We start from the raw sequence: 20,506 nt of genomic DNA on the forward strand, positions 1-20,506 counted from the left end.
TATTTGTCAAATACATTATTTGCAGACTCTGTGATTCTTGTTGGCCTTACCTTCAGCCTTTATTTAGTTTTTTTTTTTTTTTTTTTTTTTTTTTTATCCTCTAAAGAAGAAGGTCAAGGTATTCCATATATGCCTTTGAGTGGGTGTAAATAAGCCTGTAATTGTGTAGGAAGTTACTCTGTGGCTGCAAAATGTAGTATAGATGATTTAACATCATAAAAAATTTTCTGCGTGACAGCACAGTAGTCTTCTTGAACTAAAGTTCACTAACCTAACTTGAGTTCTATGATATTTTTTTACCTTCCAATCACTGAAAGAGACATATTCATATTGATTACTTAGTCAATTGCAGTACTGTTCTACTGGACCCAGCAGCTGTCTAGTGATGCAGAATAAATAGTCAACAACCACAATATGTTTCAATCTTTTTTATCAGGTCGTTGAGATGCCTTTTATGCAGTGGCAACCTGCTCCATAATCAGACCTCCTTTTAGCAGTTAATAAACAACTCCCAAACTTTTTGTGGAGCATCTACACCAGAGGTGTCCAAACTACGGCCCGGGGGCCAGTAGTGGCCCGCTGTCCATTTTAGGCTAAAAAGTTCAAATAAAATAAAAAAACAAAAATCTTTGGAGATGGTCAAAGTAAGAAGGGTTTTAGTTTTAGTTAACGAAAACTAATAAAAAAAAACTAAAATTAAAAAAACAATATTGTTACCGAATTAAAATAACGTCAATGCTTTTTACAAAACAAAAACTAACTGAAACTACATTTTATGTTTACAAAACTAACTAAAACTATAATTATAGCAAACGTCCGTTTCGTTTTTGGTAATTAATTTAATGCATGAGCCTTTGGGGATGATTTTAGAGTTTTAAGTAGATTTATTTGGATATAAACTGGAATAATGATGTTTGAAAGTATGTCACACAGAAGTGATGTCATCTAGCAGCAGCCAATAGAAAAACACCTTCAGATGACGTCGTGGTGTTTATGAAATATTGCGCACAAGTAATAATTTTTTTTTAACTAATACTGAAACTAACAAACTAAACTAAAACTAAGCATTTTTTAAAGAACTAATCTAATAAAAACTAACAGAACCACTCTGAAAACTAATAAAAACTAAGTAAAATGAAAAATTCCCAAACTATAATAACCCTACTGCCATATTACAAATAAAATGGTTTATATACTGTATCATTTTTCTAAATATGCAAAAGCACAAATAAATTATTTGTACAATTTTTAGGACTAAACACAATTTCTCTTCATAACATTATGTGGCCCTTGCGTCCATCTGATTTTCTGTATTGGCCCTCAAATGAAAAAGTTTGGACACCCCTGATCTACACCATAACGGGTTCAAAAGAACGATCTCTGGGGAAAAAAAAAAAAAAAGTGCGTGTGGTGGTGGCGGCTTAGTCTTTCTCACCAGCGGATGTGTGAACTCAGGGGCATGGTCGTTCTTGTCTGTAATGGTAATGGTTGCGGTGGCTGTTCCTGTCAGTCCCACCTCACTTCCTGCCATGTCCTTGGCAATAATCTCAAGCTCATATGTTGTGGTTGGCAGTGTCTGGAAAACAAAGAGTGACATACATTAGGACTGTTGGATGCAGGTTCGGATCAGGCAGCTGAAGATTGACATACAGTATTAGAATATAGTACAGTATACCGAAATATTGAGTTCATCTGTTCAAGATGTTTTACTGCATTAGATAGGACTTTCAATTCTTAACCACTCACTGGTGCGGTGGCCCAGGCATAAACCTTAAAATTATGGGATTCATTTTAATGCCCAGTGCAAATCCACCACTCATGTCCACAGAGCTCAGAATCTCCATCCATTGTGATCAAATTCAACAAAATTGTGTTCCATTTCCTGTGCCAATAGTTAGACCTAGTTCCAGCAGGTGTAAAATTTTGACCACTTTCAACCACAAAATTATCAGGTGCATGTCTAAAGAAACACATTTGGTACACTGAAACGCCCAGTATGGCGCAGAAAGATGAGCCAAATTACCAAACAAGCGAATTGAGACTTGCATCGGCACAAAAATCAGGATAAGGAAGTATTTTAAACTAGAGATAGACCGATATGCTTTTTTCAGGGCCGATACCGATTCCGATTATCGGTAGTCAAGGAGGCAGATAACCGATATTTGAAGCCGATATTCATTTGCAGTAAAAGTTAAAATGTTGGCACCAAATTTTTGAATAATGCAAACCCTAACAGTTCTTTACAATGGATTCTCACACTGCACTTTTCATTTTACATCCTTCTATCTGCAATAAGACGTTGGTGGCGGGGGGAGTTAAATGTGGGGCCAATGTGACATTACCTTTTATAGCATTTGGGATACTTGTAGTTTTATTCTATAAATGTTATATTTTTATATTTTGAAGTAATAGGAGGAACCCTGTCATTCAAAATGTGCATCAGCTGTGGCATTACTTATTACTACAGCAAAAAAAATAAAAAAATTCCATGAGAAAAACTATTCATCCCTGAACACCATACAGTTCTTGTTGACCTTATTATGATTATTGTTATTGTTACCATATAGACAGTTTTGATAAGCTGAGGATCTTAAATCGAGAACAGCAATATCATGCTACTCCTCTCTACAAGAGAACTGTCAAAAGACACTTCATCATGTAGTTTACTGCCACTTAGGATGCCCCAATCAACGCAGAAAAAGGTAGAGTAAAATAACTTGGTTATAATAATAGTAAGAATAACTTGGTTAAACAGACATTGTTGCGGTGGACCGCTGCCAGTTTCTGCTGTTTAATGTGTTTTACACTTATAGACACGTGTGTGTATATGGGCACACTATTCTCTCACTACTGTACTGTACTGTATCACTTAATGGCACAGATGTACTTGTCTAAATAATAACTGGGCTGCAACATTGCTAATTCACATTAACAAGCACTATCTTAGCTGTCCACATGAATAGTTACTAACACACGAGAAAGTTATACAACACACCAAACATGAGCTCATTATTCAAAGTATGATGCACGTAACGAAATTACATCACTGAACATTAATTGCAGCCGTGTACGGCCGTAGATGTTACATATTAGTGGCATCCATTGAGAGGATAATGTCCCAACTGACGGCAGACATGACGTGAAAAGAGAGACAAAACGAGCAAATAAGCACACTATACTTTAGTGCACTTCTCTACTAATGCCAAACATATGGAAGTGAACACGTTCGTGTAGTTAAACGGTGTTTGAGACACTTAATTTGTTACGGAGCGGACTTTAACGAGGTGCACAACGAGCTGTCAATCAAATCGACGTCGAAGCTTAAGGCACACAATGGCAAACCAGTGCGACAAATAAACACAATATAAAGTAACTAAACGCTATTTAGTGTCACTGTGGCATCTAACTGCATAATAACCGCTATGCAACAAGTAGTGGACGTGACCCAGAATGCAATGTGTGCGTCACGAGAAATATAAATATAATAATAATAATATAATATAATGTAAATATAATGACATTACTCTACTCTTAACATGGAACTAGACAATATAATAATGACAACTGTTAATATTTGGAACCTTTCTAACAAACATTATTTACTTAATTAAGTGAAAATGTGTGTGATTCCCTCCCCGAGTAGTTCAAGTAGCGAATTAGCTACTGGGTGTTAGCCTCCATGCTAAGCTGAACACACCACTGTTAGCTAGCGGGGATTCAATGCAAGGCAATGCAGCTCCATTCATATAGTGCATTTAATACACAACATAATTCAATGTGTTTAGCTTATCATGGTGAAAAGTTCAGCGGAGTCTCTTCTCTTTTAACTTACCTTCGAAGCATGTGTCTCGCGTTGTGGGTGCGTGTGTGACCGGCTACTGTGATACACGGCATACACTACTGATTGGTTCTGGCTCTTGCACGGCTAACCAATCAAATGCTGCTATGGGCGTTACGTTGCTGGAGTTGGACTCCATAACAGACAGAGACGCTCTGGGCTGCATTCGAAGCGAAAAGACGGAGTTTTAAATGGATCGCTCATATCGGCCGTCAGATTAATAAAACAGACCGATACCGATATGTACCAATATGTCAAATATCGGCCCCGATTATCGGCCCGGCCGATTATCGGTCTATCTCTATTTTAAACTGCACTGTCTGCTTTTCTTAAGTTAATACAGGACAATTCAATGGTCATGATTGGATGATCTGAAAATAATTTTGTGGTTATTGGTCAGTTATGTCTTGTATTGTCCAGTTAAAAGGAAAAGAATGAAGACATTAAATCAGTGTTTCGCAACCACTGTGCCGCGGCATACTGGGTGCCATGGGATACTGTCTGGTGTGCCGTGGGAAATTGTCCAATTCCACCTAACTGGTAACAACAAATTAATTAGTAACAAAAAATTAATTATTATCCGCAAATAGTGTGTCGTTGTAGAGAAGCTTAAGAAAATCCCGCAAAATCGCAACTTAGTCCAAACACTGCAACTTTCCCGCAACAAATACATTTTTAAAATGCATTTTTGACTTCAGTTTTGGTTTATTTCGCCAGAAATAGCTCCACGGGCGGTAGACGAAAGCCCTCATGTTGAAGCTAAACTCACGAAGAAAGCAACACTTCACATCCCGTTTTAGACGCTAAGCGAACATATTAGAATTATTTATTTATTTATTTGTTTTGTGTTTTTCACTCACCCACGCAAACACGCGCACACGCACGCACACAAACATGGTCTCCCGGGCGGGGAGGGGAACCCACGCCGCTCGCACCGAAGGCGGTACCACTCCGCCACCCGGAGGCACGCTAGCAAACATAGATATGTATGCTAGTGAATGTGATGACATTGACAGCAGAATGCAAAATGTTTGCCACCTAAAAGCTGGGACCCTCATGAGGGTAAACGATTTGGAAAATGGATGGATGGAATCACGGCAAATTAAATTAAATGACCGTACAAACCAATATTCACACTTTCTGCACGAAAGCGGTGGTGAATCGTAAGTCGTCCTTCGACAAGCCTTTCACGAGTGCGTAACACGTGAATAGTGTTGGAAGAAATATGCAGTCTCGGCAAATCACACACGGAGGAGATGGAATCGAGGTCTGTCGGGAGCACCGAGCGAATTAAGGTGAGAAACGGTGTGCAGTTTAGACTTGGGCAGTTTTCTGAAATGAAATCAATCTTTAAACATGTATTTAAATGTGTAGAACTATAAACTAAAGTTATACAACAATACTCTCATAATTGAAAGTGTACAAAAGTATGTTTTTCAGAGAGTTCAAGTGGAAGCAGGTGATTTTGAGGAGGAAATAGAGCAGTAGTTATGGCAATGTTGGCCATGATAGAATTAAGTACTGCACGTTTCTTAGCATTGGCAATATATTTTATATAATTTGATTATAATGTGCATAATGCGGGACAATATACCCTTTATGAACCGCGGGTTTTCGGTCCGCAACAGTTTTTTACTGATGCTTTACACGCCAGTGTGTGTGTGCGCGTGCATGCGTGTGTGCGCGTGCCTGTCCAGTGTTTACAAACAGAGCTAACCCGTTGGTCAGATAAATGGTCAACAAAACAAATGACACAACCGCCCTCTCAATGTTGTGTCAAAGTAGTTACCCCCGAAAAAATTTGCATCCCCTGCCGCGAGTATGCATGTTTTGTAATAAACGCATTTTGAAGACGTGTTTTTGAGTTTTAGAAACAAGGTTTTGTAACAAGAAAAATAATTATCGCAGATAAACAAAAGAAAAATAAGAACGCGCTCGCATTCTGCAATGAAAAAGCTCAAAGGACTGATGAATGTTAATGTTCGTTTGGTTTTCTTACACATGTTTGAAGTTTAAGGTTATGGTTAAGAACAAGGAACACTTTTGGAAAATGGCCGATTTCATGTGGTCAAAGTTTTTACGATCCCGTGGCAATTCGCTCCCGGCCAAAATGGGTTAAAGCAAACATAAGCAACATAGACAAGCATCTCCAGCGTCAGCGGACGTACGCGGATTTTTTTTATATTACAATAATAATAATAATAATAATAATAATAATAATAATAATAATAATAATAATAGTTATTATTATTATTATTATTATTATTATTATTATTATTATTATTATTATTATTATTATTATTATCATTATTATTACTATTATTATTATTATACACCCATTTTCCATCCAGGGCACACACAGATGAATAACCATCCACACTCACAATCACACCAAGGGACAATCAAAGTGTTCAATTAACCTGCCATGCATGTCTTTGGAATGTGGGAGGAAACCAGAGTACCCGGAGAAAAGCCACACAGGCACGGGGAGAACATGCAAACTCCACCCAGGAAGGCCGAAGCCTGGACTCGAACCGGAGTCCTCAGAACTGGTCAGATGGACATCCACTGTGCCGCATATATATATATATATATATATATATATATATATATATATATATATATATATATATATATATATATATATATATATATATATATATATATATGCCACAATGACACATTGCTAGTGACAATCAATAAGACTCACCAACCATCCAATTCATACCATCTCCGCCCTGAACAGACTGTATTTCATAAATGGCACAGACTCATCGGTTTTCCAATATGCAGCCTGAATTACGGCCCCACAACACTAGTTAAAAAAAAACATTCACTGTAAAAACGGCAATAAAAAAATGATATGTAGTCTCCAACTATACATTGGAATCCATTACATCAAAAATGTCAACATTCTAATCCAGCGAAGAAACATCCTGCTCTGCAGAAAGTGCTGATGCAGTCATCTGAATAGCCAGTAAAAAAAATAAAAAATCCTTCTCTATTATCCAGCAAGCGCATCCGAGACTAGATTATTCAAAACACTACCAATGATAATAGCCTGAGGTCGTTTGACCTATAAATACAGTACATCATTTCTCAAGCATCACATTGTATAAAACAGTAATGTTTTATCTTGAAACTAGACACAAACACAAATGTGCTTATAATAGTTGTCTGGATGTTTTCACTTATACCAAGTGTACTATAGAAAAAACAGAATTGAAAACTATATTATTAATATGACTCCTTAATTTATTGAATGTAAGAATAGACAGCATTTTCCTCAGTGCAATACAACCTTTCTTCTTGAGTTTGAGTATTAACTTGACAATAACAGCCTATGTTGAGGAGGAATTAAATCTGAAGTGAGAGGATTGCATCCACAAGAATCTCTTCACTTTCCTGACAAGAATGTTGAGAGGAGAGAGCAAAGGACAGGCAGTTGATTCTGTTACAATATGCACTGCAGTGTTTTATGGCGTTAGATTTGTGCCACAATTCCGTGCGTAACAAAATGTGTTTCGTACGTACAAAATGTGTTTCGTACGTACCAAAAATGTGTTTCGTTCATACAAAATGTGTTTCGTACGTACCAAAAATGTGTTTCGTACATACAAAATGTGTTTCGTGCGTACAAAACAGTCCTCGCGCACGCTTGCTTCGTCTCTCCTCAACACGTACGAAACTTTGATTTACGCTTGCGATGCAAGGGTCGAGGCGTGATATTTGTGCCACAATTCTTAACCAATCAGGAGTCGGACAGGAAAGCAAATCCTGATTGGCTGTTTAATATCCAATCAGGCAGAACTTTGACAACGTGTCGTCACGCCGCGTTGCATCATGGGCGCTTCTTCGATTTTTTATTTTTTATTTTTAAACAAGCACTCGGTCCTTTCCTGTTTGACTTTTTGTCTGTATTTCTGCTGACTTTTATTTACTTAATAGAAGTTTTGTTATGTTACGGGATGAATCAGCTCCGAACTGCTTTCCTGCTTAGCGGAAGAAGGAGGGAAAACAAGTTTTAGAGCTCATGGTGATGTTGGATGACGGCATAAAATAGAAGAAAAAAAAGAAGAGAAGAGGCTAACCTGCTACTTACGTTTTCATTATGGTAAGTTACAAAATACTAGGGGTGTTAAAAAAAATCGATTCGGCGATATATCGCGATACTACATCGCGCGATTCTCGAATTTTTTTTTTTTTTTTTTTTTTTTTTTTTTTTTTTTTTTTTTTAGGATTCACACCTTGAGCATGGAAGAATGTTATATGAACGGCACATTAAGCCTTAATATTTTTATTTTAATGCTGTTCAAATGTGAAACAGATTGCAAACTGTTTGTGTACAGTGGCTCACGGTTATAAGCCTCAAGTTTTAGATAAATATATTCATACAAATCTTACAGTGTACATGTACAAATTTACTGATAATATTTTCTAAATTTGAATGGAAAAAAATCGCAACAATCGACTTATAAATTCGTATCGGGATTAATCGTATCGAATCGTGACCATTCGTATCGGGATTAATCGGTATCGAATCGAATCGTGACCTGTGAATCGTGATACGAATCGAATCGTCAGGTACTAGGCAATTCACACCCCTACAAAATACTGTACTGTATTTAAGTCAGTAAATCCTATAGTTTTGTCCTCTTTTGATCGTGCTACTATCATTACAATCTTAAACAATGCATGCCATCATGAGTGGCGTTGTATAAGAAGTAGAAAAGAAAATGTTAGACCATCCATTTTTCTTTAGTAATTAGTGCCTGGTACCACTAAAGGTATATCGTGAATAACAGAAAACATTGAATACATAAGAGCACTGTGTTTGGCAGTCCAATGCCATAGTTATTGACGTAAGAATTGAATTCATTTTGGTTACAAGACAACCATACACCATGACTAGCAGCTGTTGAAATAAACATGTTTGCCCAAAATAATTGTTTTACTAATGTGAGAAACATGGTTGATCTTGTCATTTTTCCATAACAACAGATAGACAATTAAAAATCTGAGCGCTAACCTTGGGTTTTGTTTTTATTACCAGGCAACAAAGATGACAAAGGACCCAGAATGCACCTGATGACACCACAACAGAAGTGTCAAAAACACCACGAGAAGCAGAAGATGAAGAAGTGGAGTGGAAAAAATATTGATATCGCGCTATTGGCCCATGCAATATGCATATAACAGACATGCAATAAGTTTCATATGGAATTTTATGCTTTTATCTGAATTTGACCAGTCAGCCACTTGCTAAAATGTGCACCACCATCCACTAGTTGAACATTATTGAAGTCATTACAATTAAATAACTCTGAATACATTTTACTGCATGAGAAATATAATTTGTTCATTAGATAATAAAATCATCATCCGTCATTTCTTTAGATCCATATTAAATATTGCAATATCTATTGCTATATTCAGAAAAATCGCGTATTGCATGATTTTCCAATTTTGTGCAGCCCTAATTCCTGACGTTTTTGAGCCAGCTGATGAGACCAATTTGACTTAGTCATTAAAATGTCTGTAGGAAGAGTCAGAACGTGAAGCTTGAGCTTGACAGCAGAGAAATCAAGAGCTCCTGAAGAATGACAACATTAACATTGGACTATCATAATTTGAAGTTCGAATAGTTGTAATGGCCTGTTTTGCAGCATACCAAATCAAACATTTTTAAAATATTTTTTCTCCTGTAAGTTGTCGACACTTTTACTGAACTTATTTAAATGTGTCTTGCAAACAGTATCATTGACAATTAGAAAAATAAAAAGTGTCACACACACTGTATTCGGAACAACCTGTAAAGAATAACCAAAATACTATTGCAGGTACACTGCCAATGCAGTACATGACACATTTATGGTTTCAAGATTAAAGTGCGGAAGTGCACACACTGCACATTTGCCCATCATTGACCAAGAAGACCTCAGAGTACTGTACTCACGATGATGTATTGAGAATGCAAGACCCAAGAGGTTCCACAGATGAAAATATATTACACATTGTATTTGTAATTGACACTTAATGATGCATTATCGATCAACAAACAGCAAACTGTACATTTTGTTTTTAAATCAAATGAATCGTCCTCAGTTACAGTGCATCTTTGCAGTTTTTATTTCAAGTTTTACACACAGTAGGCATGGTAGACTGCTATTGTGGAGCCATCCATCGCCGTCCCATCCATCTCAGCTGTACTCTATATCCTTAGACATCGTATTGATGACTGTGACCCGGATATAGAAACGATGCGCAATCTGGATTGGTTTACCTGGTAAATTGGAAACAAACAAAAGCTTAAGGTTATTAATTGTAAAACGTGAAACAATCATATCCATCCATCTTCATGTAGTTATGGGAAAACAATGTGACCATCCATGTTTCTACAGTTTCTTGCTCATGTTAAATGTCTAGGGTAACCACTTCATAACCTCTGCAGCTATAATGTGATGCTCTTTTGAGGGAGAACAGTCAGAAGACCTTTGCAATAATTAAGTCTACTGGAAATAAAAGCATGAGTCAGGTTCTTCTGGTATGGAGCATGCAACCCTTCTGTCGAAGTCTTTTAGGTGGTAAAAGGCTGCTTTAGTGATTTGTTTGAGATGGCATTTATGTGCACAAGTATACAGGTAATGACAACAAAATTAACTCGTGAATTGAATTCAAGAGCTGATATCTCGTAATTTTCCACGATTTTCTAATCAATATCACTAACGTACTTAAAAATCAGTAACTATGGCATTGTGTTAACAGTGCTTTTGGACATTCCATGTTTTTTTCTGCCTGTTAGTTACACGATATACATTTGGTGGCACTAGGCACTAAAAATGCATAAGAAAATAAAGAAAGGGGGTGGCGATTTTTTTTTTTCTTCATCATAACTATGCACATCAATTGCCAATGTCGTGTATGTAACTATTACATACAATTTTGATTGTCTTGGAAGCCTGTGTGTGATAGTGGCCAAGTTAAAAGATGCTACTTTTATGCTACTTACCGTTATGAAAATGTTGAAAGTAGTCTTCGATTCGGAAGTTAGCGTCCCCCCCAACGGTCATCCAACGGTCCCATGAGGGCTAAAACTTGTCTTCCGCTAAGCAGGAAAGCAGTTGGGAGCTGCTTCACCCCGTAATATAACAAAACCTTTGTTAAGTAAATAAAAGTCAGCAGAAATGCAGATAAAATACAAACAGGAAAGCACCGAGTGCTAGTAAACAAAACCAAAAAAAAAAATCGAAGAAGCGCCCATGATGCAACGCGGCGTGACGACACGTTGTCAAAGTTCTGCCTGATTGGATATTAAACAGCCAATCAGGATTTCCTCTCCTGTCCGACTCCTGATTGGTTAAGAATTGTGGCACAAATATTACGCCTCGACCCTTGCATCGCAAGCGTAAATCAAAGTTTCGTACGTGTTGAGGAGAGACGTAGCAAGCGTGCGCAAGGACTGTTTTGTACGCACGAAACACATTTTGTACGTACGAAACACATTTTTGGTACGTACGAAACACATTTTGTACGTACGAAACACATTTTTGGTACGTACGAAACACATTTTGTACGTACGAAACACATTTTGTTACACACGGAATTGTGGCACAAATCTAACGCCATAGTGTTTCTCCCTATAGGCACTCAACCGCATGCTGCAGACGCACGGGTATCTGAAGCCATCACCGTGACATGAGATATCACCCAAGAAATGAGGCAATGAAGTTGGCTGCCAACGTTATCTGCTAATGCAAGCAAGCTAACATGTAACTGGTCAAAAGTTGTCTTAGTGCTACCAGGGCTGTCAACTTTTATTCTTTATACACAATGCCTAATCCAACAAATGAGTTATGTCTTGTATCGTTTTAAAGTTGTTGTTGTTTTTACTGCAAACTTGCTAATTAAGTACAGACACACATCTGCAACTGTGTACAAAAGGCCTTTTTTCCTCAATAGATTTGTCCCTGTCTTGTCTTAAACGGCATTCTTACGGAGGCAATGATGTTCAAAAATAATTGTGAATGAAAATGTTAGCTAAACGTACATTGAATTATATTTTCAATTTAACATTGCACAACATTCAAATTGGACTGGACTAGCATATAAAAAATGTTTCTGGACTTTTTACTTTTGTCTGTTGTTTTTGATGTTTTACAATAAGCATGGCAGCTTTGGCCTGGTCTCAATGCTGTAATGAAGTGACATGAAGATGAACCAAAAGTGCAACAACTCCGCATTTTCCCGATGCTCAGCCCTGAGAATACACAGGCAAATAAAAGGAGTTTGTATACAAGTATGTCACTCATAGTAGTAGCAAATAAGGAGGGGAACTACCTGTTAAAATACAAAAGTAACTGAAAAAATAAAATAAATAAATAAATAAAAAATAAATAATAAATAAATAAAATTACATCACTAATGTTTACTTAAACAAGTTCTCAGGTAAACGGGTGCCCAATTAGTCACTTTAGGTACAAGCTCAATTTTTGGGACAAAACTCGTTACACTCTGGAGTTGGATCCCAAAGATGCAGACACAAATAAGTCTAATAACTCTTTATTCGCATAACTGACTTGAGCAGTTGAGGTGCACAGGGAAATAGAGGAATAATCCGACAAAACACACACTTCTCAGTCAGTCTTATACATAGATAGTTGAATCGATCAGATTGGCTGTGGCTAGACATGTGAGTAGCAGGACTGAGATGAAATTTTCTGATTGGCTGTTGACCAGATAAAGAGATTTAATACTCTTGACATCACATAGCTTCTGACATCACATAGCGTTTTACCAGTTGAAACCAGATGCCGGTTCCGGTACATCACTTCAAAACAGACACTTGACCATACGATCATGACCCGAAAAATAACCCTGTCCCAAATATCACACAGGCAAAACACGGTCATGACAAAACTACTCCCAACAGCAAGCGAGCGACAGCAAGGAATGACAGCAGAGCATGTGCACAAGGGAAGCGTGTCTGGGTACAAGTCAATGTAATTGACCGCTTAACCGACAGTAGCAAAGACCAATCACAGCACCGAAATAACACAGCCCACTTTTTAACAATGAAAAAAGCAAAACATTTTTTTTTCAAGTGGTACTTTTTATTAGCATGACAAATTAAAGTGCGTGAGCGTGCCATTGGAGAGAAATGTCTGAGATTCACGTAAATGTGTGAGTCTTGACAGCTCTGACAGTTACTGTTTTAGCATTCTATATTAGTAGTTGTTAACTTGTCATCACCCTCCTAAAATAATGGCCTGAGTCATTTTTCTATTTTTTTTCTCCAGAAAATATGAGAAACTAAACCAAACACTGATTACCCATCCATCTGTCCATTATCCATATTTGTATTTCAGCCGTAGAATTGAGCCACCTGTTTAACTAGCCAATTTTAGCACTGGTGGCCTGGCCAGCATCCTGAGGAAGGTTAACAAAAAAATGTAAAAATATGACTTAGGCCATTATTTCAAGTGTGTGCCACTTTACAAGTTACAGTACTTTGAAAGGGCCACCAAGTGCTACAAGGAGCTTTTCACTACATCTTATTTTTGTCCTCTGCTTTGTCATTAAAGTTAAGAGAGTGTTTTATTGTTTTAACAAATTAATATTACAGCATATTGGCTGGCAACCAGTCCAGGGTGTACCCCGCCTACTGCCCATAGCCAGCTGAGATAGGCTCCAGCACCCCCCGCGACCCTTGAGAGGAAAAAGCAGTCAAGAAAATGGATGGATGGATATTACAGCATTAAACTACTTCTAAAGGAGACCTGAAATGAAAATTGCATTTTTTTTATTTTTCTTTTTTTAAATCATAATATGCAATTCCACCACCCTGACAAAATCCCCCGAGTTGTGAGGAAAACGACCCATGTTTCCCTTGTCTATGGCAGTTTGTGTCAACACAGCTCAAACAGCACTGTCAAACAGGCTGTTTCAGCAGATCGCTTTTATACGTCACTAACCCCACCTTTTTCGGATTTATACGCCACTACCTCAGTACGAACTCCACCCTCATAATTTTGAAACCCTCCCCCCACCTTTATTACAATACTCGCAGAACCTGGTCGGCACTGCAGGCGTCAGTGGACCTTCACGAGAGAGCAGGGAACAGCTGGTTTCTGCTCGCCGGCTCGTGGCGAGGCGGAATCCGCGTCCCCGGAGGTCTGCGAGACGGAGTGGGGACCGGCTGGTCTCACCGCTGGCTGAGCGGGGGGACCTCCGCTCTTTCTCTCGGGAAGGTCCACCACCACCCTGCTTCGGCAAGCTCCGTGGAATGACGACCGTACGGGAAGCGGAAAGCGACTTTGCAGAGGCGGGCGAGACAAAGAATAATGTCATTAATTATGCCTGTTGTAATGGCATTTTGTGCATAAAGGTGGCATTTGATGATCATCTATTGAAACTGAAGAGCAAAAAAGTACAGTATGTAGCCTTTCAATATTTCTTCAGGTGCAGACATCAAACCGAGGCAGGTGGCGCAGGAGAGTCTTGGCCATCCCCAACTCATTTTGTAAACGGAAGTGCTTGGAATCAGGCTAGCCTTGGCCACGCCCAACAAAATACACCCTTTTGAAATTGGACTCACAGTAGACCATCTTATGGAGCCTGTATTTGTACAATAAGGCAGAATTTCACAAACAAATATTTTTGATACAGTGTAGCAATTATTGCCCTTGTCACCCTCCATTTTTTTTTCCTCCTTTAGAAATATTCCACTCTGGGAAACTTGTGTGTGTTCAGTCAGCAGTCAGCTACACATATCACAAAACCACTCAAGAGGACAAAATTCGTTGAACTCAATTCTAGCCAGGAACCAAATCCCACTTTTATAGCCATCGGAGACAGCCCCCTGTGAAGATCTGAAAGCATTTGGTCAGGCCAGACCAGCATTTACAATTGGTTATCAGGTGCCAGAACTGCCTTATCATTTGGGTCCAGTGCTTCTTCATTTCCTTTGTTAAGACATCCCTTGGAACTACCAAAGGGCAAGAGCGACCCCAAATGGCTAACCATTGAAATTAAACTCGAGAAATCTCTCAATTAATCCAAATTCCACCTAATTCTCGATATACGACTGACTCTTTATTGAGTTTATTGACTGAGTGTTTATTTTGTTTACAAAGTGTTGCATGTCTATCTCAAATGAATGATGTGGATAACTTCTGCAGTTATCTAGTTTAGCCGATTAGAAGAATTTTCGCCGATTGAATAACTTGATGATAGCATTAAGATGTGAAACGTGTTTAGAATGATATGTGTTTCTTTTGTGAAGCCTTGACATCTCAATTCTTGCAAAATTTCAAACTTTTTGTGTCCAAAAGTTTGGCTTCAAAGCCAAGCCTGCGTCTGGCTCATGGAGGGGGTGGAGCCACCTGTTGCGCCCGTTTAAAAGCTAGCACACAAAGAACTTTGCTCTCTTTGCTCTGAGCCTGCTTCTCTTCCTGTGCACAAAGAACTTCTCTCTCTTCGTGACGCCTTCGTCCTCCCCATGGACGCTTTCCCGACCCCCGCTGGGGGAGCAACCAGGTGGCCTTTGGTTCTTTTGAAACAAGGACTGATGTACAGCGTGTGCCCAAGCTTGCACGATGCAAAGACACGCAGCACCCAACTGGTGGCCATCTTCTGGACCCCAGTCATTTGCACCGTGCGCCCGACTGCCACACGGTCCCACATCTTTCCTGACGCACTTCAGGAGCACAATGCCAGCCACGGGCCGGTGTCATCTTGCGCGCGCGCACAAGACTTCAAGCCTGCTCCACGTTAGGCCCTGGTCGGCCCATCCAGCTCCTTCCATGACGTGCCTTGCCAACTTGGGCACGGAAACAGCTCACCAACCAGCTCACCATCCGATGACCTGCTTCGGGACGCCGCTCTCCAGCTGTGCGCTCACCTGCCCCCAACTGGATTACAGTTTTTCCCATGAGGACACCATCGAGTTTCGCTCCCTCCGCGTGCCCGAACCAGAAAGCAAGTTGCGTTCTATTGCCAATTCGACCAACCACTGGCACAACTTTTTGTCAAATTCAAGGTTTGACTCGTCGCTTCCATCCTTTTCCCATTCACATTTTTCATTACATTTTAGCTTAGTTCGTTAGGTTGCATGCTTTCTTTTTATCTTTTAGTCGCATTTTATTTCTGTCTTTAATAGGTTAGGCTGAGTGATACTGTATGTGTGACTACCAAATACATTTGTTTGAATCATTGTGTTTTTGAGTGGATTATTAATTCTTTTACTAAAGCAAAGAACTAAAGCAATTTAACATAGTAGCGATTTCAGATTATGAATAGTTGATAAAAAAAAAAGAAAAAATAATTTTATCGTTTATTTTGCTCCTAAAACCAAGCAAAATCAACGTGGTGCCCCTAGAGGTTGCTGAGGGAATTACAACTCCTTCAGTACCGCCCAAAATTATTAATTCGTCAAAATGACGACCCAATTATCGCTGCTACAGTATTAGGGCATCCAGAGGATGGTTGGTGTCATTGCTGAAAAGCTCATATTAAGGGATCTTTAAACTTGTAAGACAGTCTGTAAATTATCTTTGCTTCCAATTGGAATCAGATTAATTTTGTTATTTGCACGTGTATTGAAAAGGAACATTTGGTGTTTTTTTTGTTTTTGTTTTTTTTAGAGTAAGGGTGAATAAATAAATAAATAAAAATGTCAAGGCTATGGTAGCAAATTATATTTTATATGTGTTATGCAATTTTAGTGTTTTAGTGTATTGAACACTGTTTTAAAAGAAAATCTGGTCTCCATATAACACACTTTATGTATGTTCAAAGTAATCACAGGATTCTCTTGCTTGTTTTATTTTTCTACTAAAGTTATAGTGTGAAGCTTTTCATGATGCCTTTAAACCCAGGATGGCTTTTGGACAACATTTATAGGCTAGTAATCAGCCAGCCTGCTTGGTTTTCAGATCTTTTAAAAGAAACAGTTGAGTCATGCTCCATCCCTTATTTTCTATTGCTCATCGTGTTCAGGGCCATGGGTGATCTATCCTGGCTGGTAGGATACACCCTGGACCGGTCGTCAGATGATTGAGGGCGTATCAAGACAACAATTTAATTTAAATTCACATAATCACACTTAGCTGTATGTAATTTTGACTCTAAATTTTAGAGTTTTCAATTAATCTACAATGCCTGGATTTGAAAAGTCAGGGGGAAATTTCAAACTTGGATTCCCTGATAAAACCGACTCAAACATGGAGTGAATATGCAATCTCCAAACAGAAAGGCCGCAGCATAGATTCAATCCCAGCAGGTCTCCACACTGAGGCTGATGCGGTAACACCACATGTTCCACTGTGTCGCCCAGTTATGCTCCAATCAACTGATATGATATGCATGACACTTTTGTGCCGATTGAAAATAAGATTTATTTGTGATCATCAGTTAATTTACATATTTTAATAATAAAATACATGAGGATGAATTGGTAGATGTGGTTCATATGTTTAGCAGGAAAAAAAACCCACCGATTCCTGTGATATTGACATGACATTAGTAAAATACATTCTTCAAGGTAATTTGGACACATTCATTATTTCAGAAATGTAGACTGAAGTAGCTCTCGGCTTCATCAAGATTGGTGATCCATGCTCGAACGATACCACTCACTAATATTTGCAATGAATCATTTCAAACGGGTATCTTCCCAAACTTAATTAAAATAGCCAAAGTCATTCCTAAATTGTAAAGATTAAAGGTCCCCTCACATGAAATGTTCACTTTGTGGGGGGGTTTGGTCATAAATATGCCTTACTACAGCCTGACAAAGTCCCCAAGTTGTAAGATAAGCGATCCATGGTTCCCTTTTCTATGGCTGTACAAAGTAGGTCAAATAGCACTCTCAAATGGGCTGTTTTAGCAGGTCGGTTTTCCACGTCACTAACCCCACCTTTTTTCGGTTTTACACGTCACTAGCTCAGCGCGAACTCCACCCTCACAATTTTCAACCAATCCCGCCTCCAGAGATTTCCAATCCACGAACAAACAGCAGCAGCAGCAGGAGGACAGCACAGCAGCAAAACAACCCCATAGGAACTGCTCTGAACCAGATTGTACAGAGAACAACAAAAACATTTTTCTTCTGCCACAGAAAGGCTTGACTGTATTGATACATTAAATATGCCCAAGCAACTCCCAAAACGTGTTGGTTCCCGCGAGTGGGGTGGCTGATTTCGCGGTCCTGTATCTCCGGCCTGGAGGGTCGTGGAGGGCCGGCACTGACGGCAATGGAAAGCCGAGGTCGACCCGGTTCCGGAGATGTATTCATTTACCCCGTAGGACTTATGGTTCGACCGGTACCGGGGTGTCAATCCCAGTAGCTGTACCTGGAAAATGTGCATCGTGAGGACTCGGGTTAGCAGCCCTGACAGTTTGTGGCAAACATTTAACTGACAACTGCTTCAAGAATTTGGGACAAAACAAATGTGGATTAGCAGAACATCTTTCACTTACCCCGTATCGGTACCAACTATTGAAAGTAAAGCATTGCCAATATTCCTTCAGGTGCAGACGTGACGACTGTTTGTAAACAGGAGCACACGTAAAAGATGAGACTTGGCCACGCCCAACTAATTTTGTAGTCAAATACAAACAGACGTCTGGCGAGCCTTGGCCATGACCACCAAAATCCGCTCGTTTGATGCTAGGCTAACAGTAGACCTTCCTCATGGAGACTGCAACTCTACAACAAGGTACAATTTCGGGAACATTTCTTTTGATACAGTATTAGGGTGTTCAGAGGATGATTGGTGTCATTGCTGCAAAGCTCATAACAGGGGATCTTTAATGTTACTTTTTGAAACTGTAGACCAATCTCACTTCTCTTTGAGACAAGATTAAATCACTTCATTGAAAGCCACAACCTTTTGAGCAAAAAATAATGTGGATTTAAGTCGAACAGGTCACTTCAATTGCGGTGATTAATTTGACAGAACACATATCAAAAGCCAATCATAACACATAATATACGGATGGGCTCTTCCTTGACTTTAAAAAGGTCTCTGGTACAATGGATCACACTATACCAATGGTTCTCAACCGCGGTCCTCAAGTACCCCTATCCAGCCTGTTTTCCATGTCTCCAACAGCCAACACAGGTGTTTCAAACGACCAGCTAATCGGCAAGCTCTGCATGAAGCCTGATAACGATCCTCAGCTGTGTTGGCTGAGAGAGACATGGAAAACAGGCTGGATAGGGTTACCCATGGACCAGGGTTGAGAAACAGTGCGCTATACCAATCAAGAAAATGGAAAGATAAAGAATCATAGGGAAACACAATCATGGCTTATTGACTACTGTATATTACAAACGGAAAACAATATATAAATGGACTGCTTTTTATATCGCAATCGGGGTTCAGTTTCTCGCTCAAGGACACTTCAACATGGTCATCAGGTGTGAGAGTTGAATCCTCACAGATGGGAGACGACCACTCTACCACTGAGCCAACATACTGTATAGTTAAATAAAGTCAAAATAGGTCACAAGCAAGTAACATGCAGAGTTTCCCACTCTTTGGCCCAATATAATTTATTTTATGCATACAGGTAATTATATCTGTAAGATATTGAAGCTCCTAAAAAGTACAGTTATGCTGATAACAGCACTCTGCTCTGATAACAATTCAACTGAGCTTCTGAACACAGCTCAAGACAAATTAGTCACTTTAAAATGATGGTTTGACATTAATAATTATATTTATTAGGGGTGTTAAAAAAAATCGATTCAGCAATATATTGCGATACTACAGCACGCAATTCTCGAATCGATTCAATAGGCAGCCAAATCGATTTTTTAACATCCATTTTTGATGAAAAAATATTCAACAAAATGTCTAACTTTCACACCTTAAGCATGGAAGAATGTTATAATAATGGAACATTAAGCCTTAAAATTTTATTTCAATGCTGTTCTAACATGAAAAAGGTTACAACCTGTTTGTTAAATACAGTGGCTCACAGTTATAACACTGAAGTTTGAGATCAATAAATAATAAATTTTCATACAAATCTTACAGTGTACTTGTACAAGTTTACTGAATGGTATTTTCGAAATTGAGTAAAAGAAATCGTAACAATCGACTTGTAAATTCATATCGGGATTAATCGGCATCGAATCGAATCTTGACCTAAGAATCGTGATACGGATCCAATCGTCAGGTACTAGGCAATTCACACCCCTAATATAATATTTATACCTATATCCATCCATTTTGGTATAAATAAAACATATATATATATATATATATATATATATGATTTGGATATCATCAGTATCCAAAAAACAGCCACTAATCAAGATCAAAAGCATGCATTTAGAACAAGTACTGATATCAGGTATTGTATCTGTACAAATACCAGCCTTATTTTATGGTATCAGTATAGACAGTAGCTGATGCCAGTAGGATCAGGAACTACAAATTATAAATGAGTAGAATAGAAAATTGTCATTAACGTCATGCAATCTTTTAGGGAAAATGCCATAATATGATATACAGTTGAAGTCTGTCGTTTTTTTTTTTTTTGGGGGGGGAGAATTGTATGTACTAGTGGTATCGGTATTTGCTATCGGTATCAGTAGTGACTACTCAAGTGGTCAGTAGAGTCATACTGGTATCGGTCTGAAAAAAGTGGTATTGAGTA

General features: G+C 38.7%; 1 protein-coding gene and 1 long non-coding RNA gene across 2 annotated transcripts in view; both read right to left on the reverse strand.

Moving 5' to 3' along the window:
* Positions 1-20,506, reverse strand: part of cdh13 (cadherin 13, H-cadherin (heart)) — a 511,818-nt gene that overhangs the window by 92,703 nt on the left and 398,609 nt on the right. Inside the window, exon 9 of the mRNA XM_077515574.1 lies at positions 1,436-1,576. Within this exon, the coding sequence (XP_077371700.1) occupies positions 1,436-1,576 (141 nt within the window). The remainder of the gene's footprint in view (positions 1-1,435; positions 1,577-20,506) is intronic.
* On the reverse strand, positions 9,786-11,074 carry LOC144015519 (uncharacterized). Its single transcript, XR_013282742.1, has 2 exons — positions 10,848-11,074; positions 9,786-10,121 (listed from the first exon to the last, which is right to left on the reverse strand). It is a non-coding gene; the product is annotated as an uncharacterized LOC144015519 (long non-coding RNA).

The sequence above is a fragment of the Festucalex cinctus genome, chromosome 3 (genome assembly GCF_051991245.1).
Source record: "Festucalex cinctus isolate MCC-2025b chromosome 3, RoL_Fcin_1.0, whole genome shotgun sequence".
NCBI classification, from domain to species: domain Eukaryota; kingdom Metazoa; phylum Chordata; class Actinopteri; order Syngnathiformes; family Syngnathidae; genus Festucalex; species Festucalex cinctus.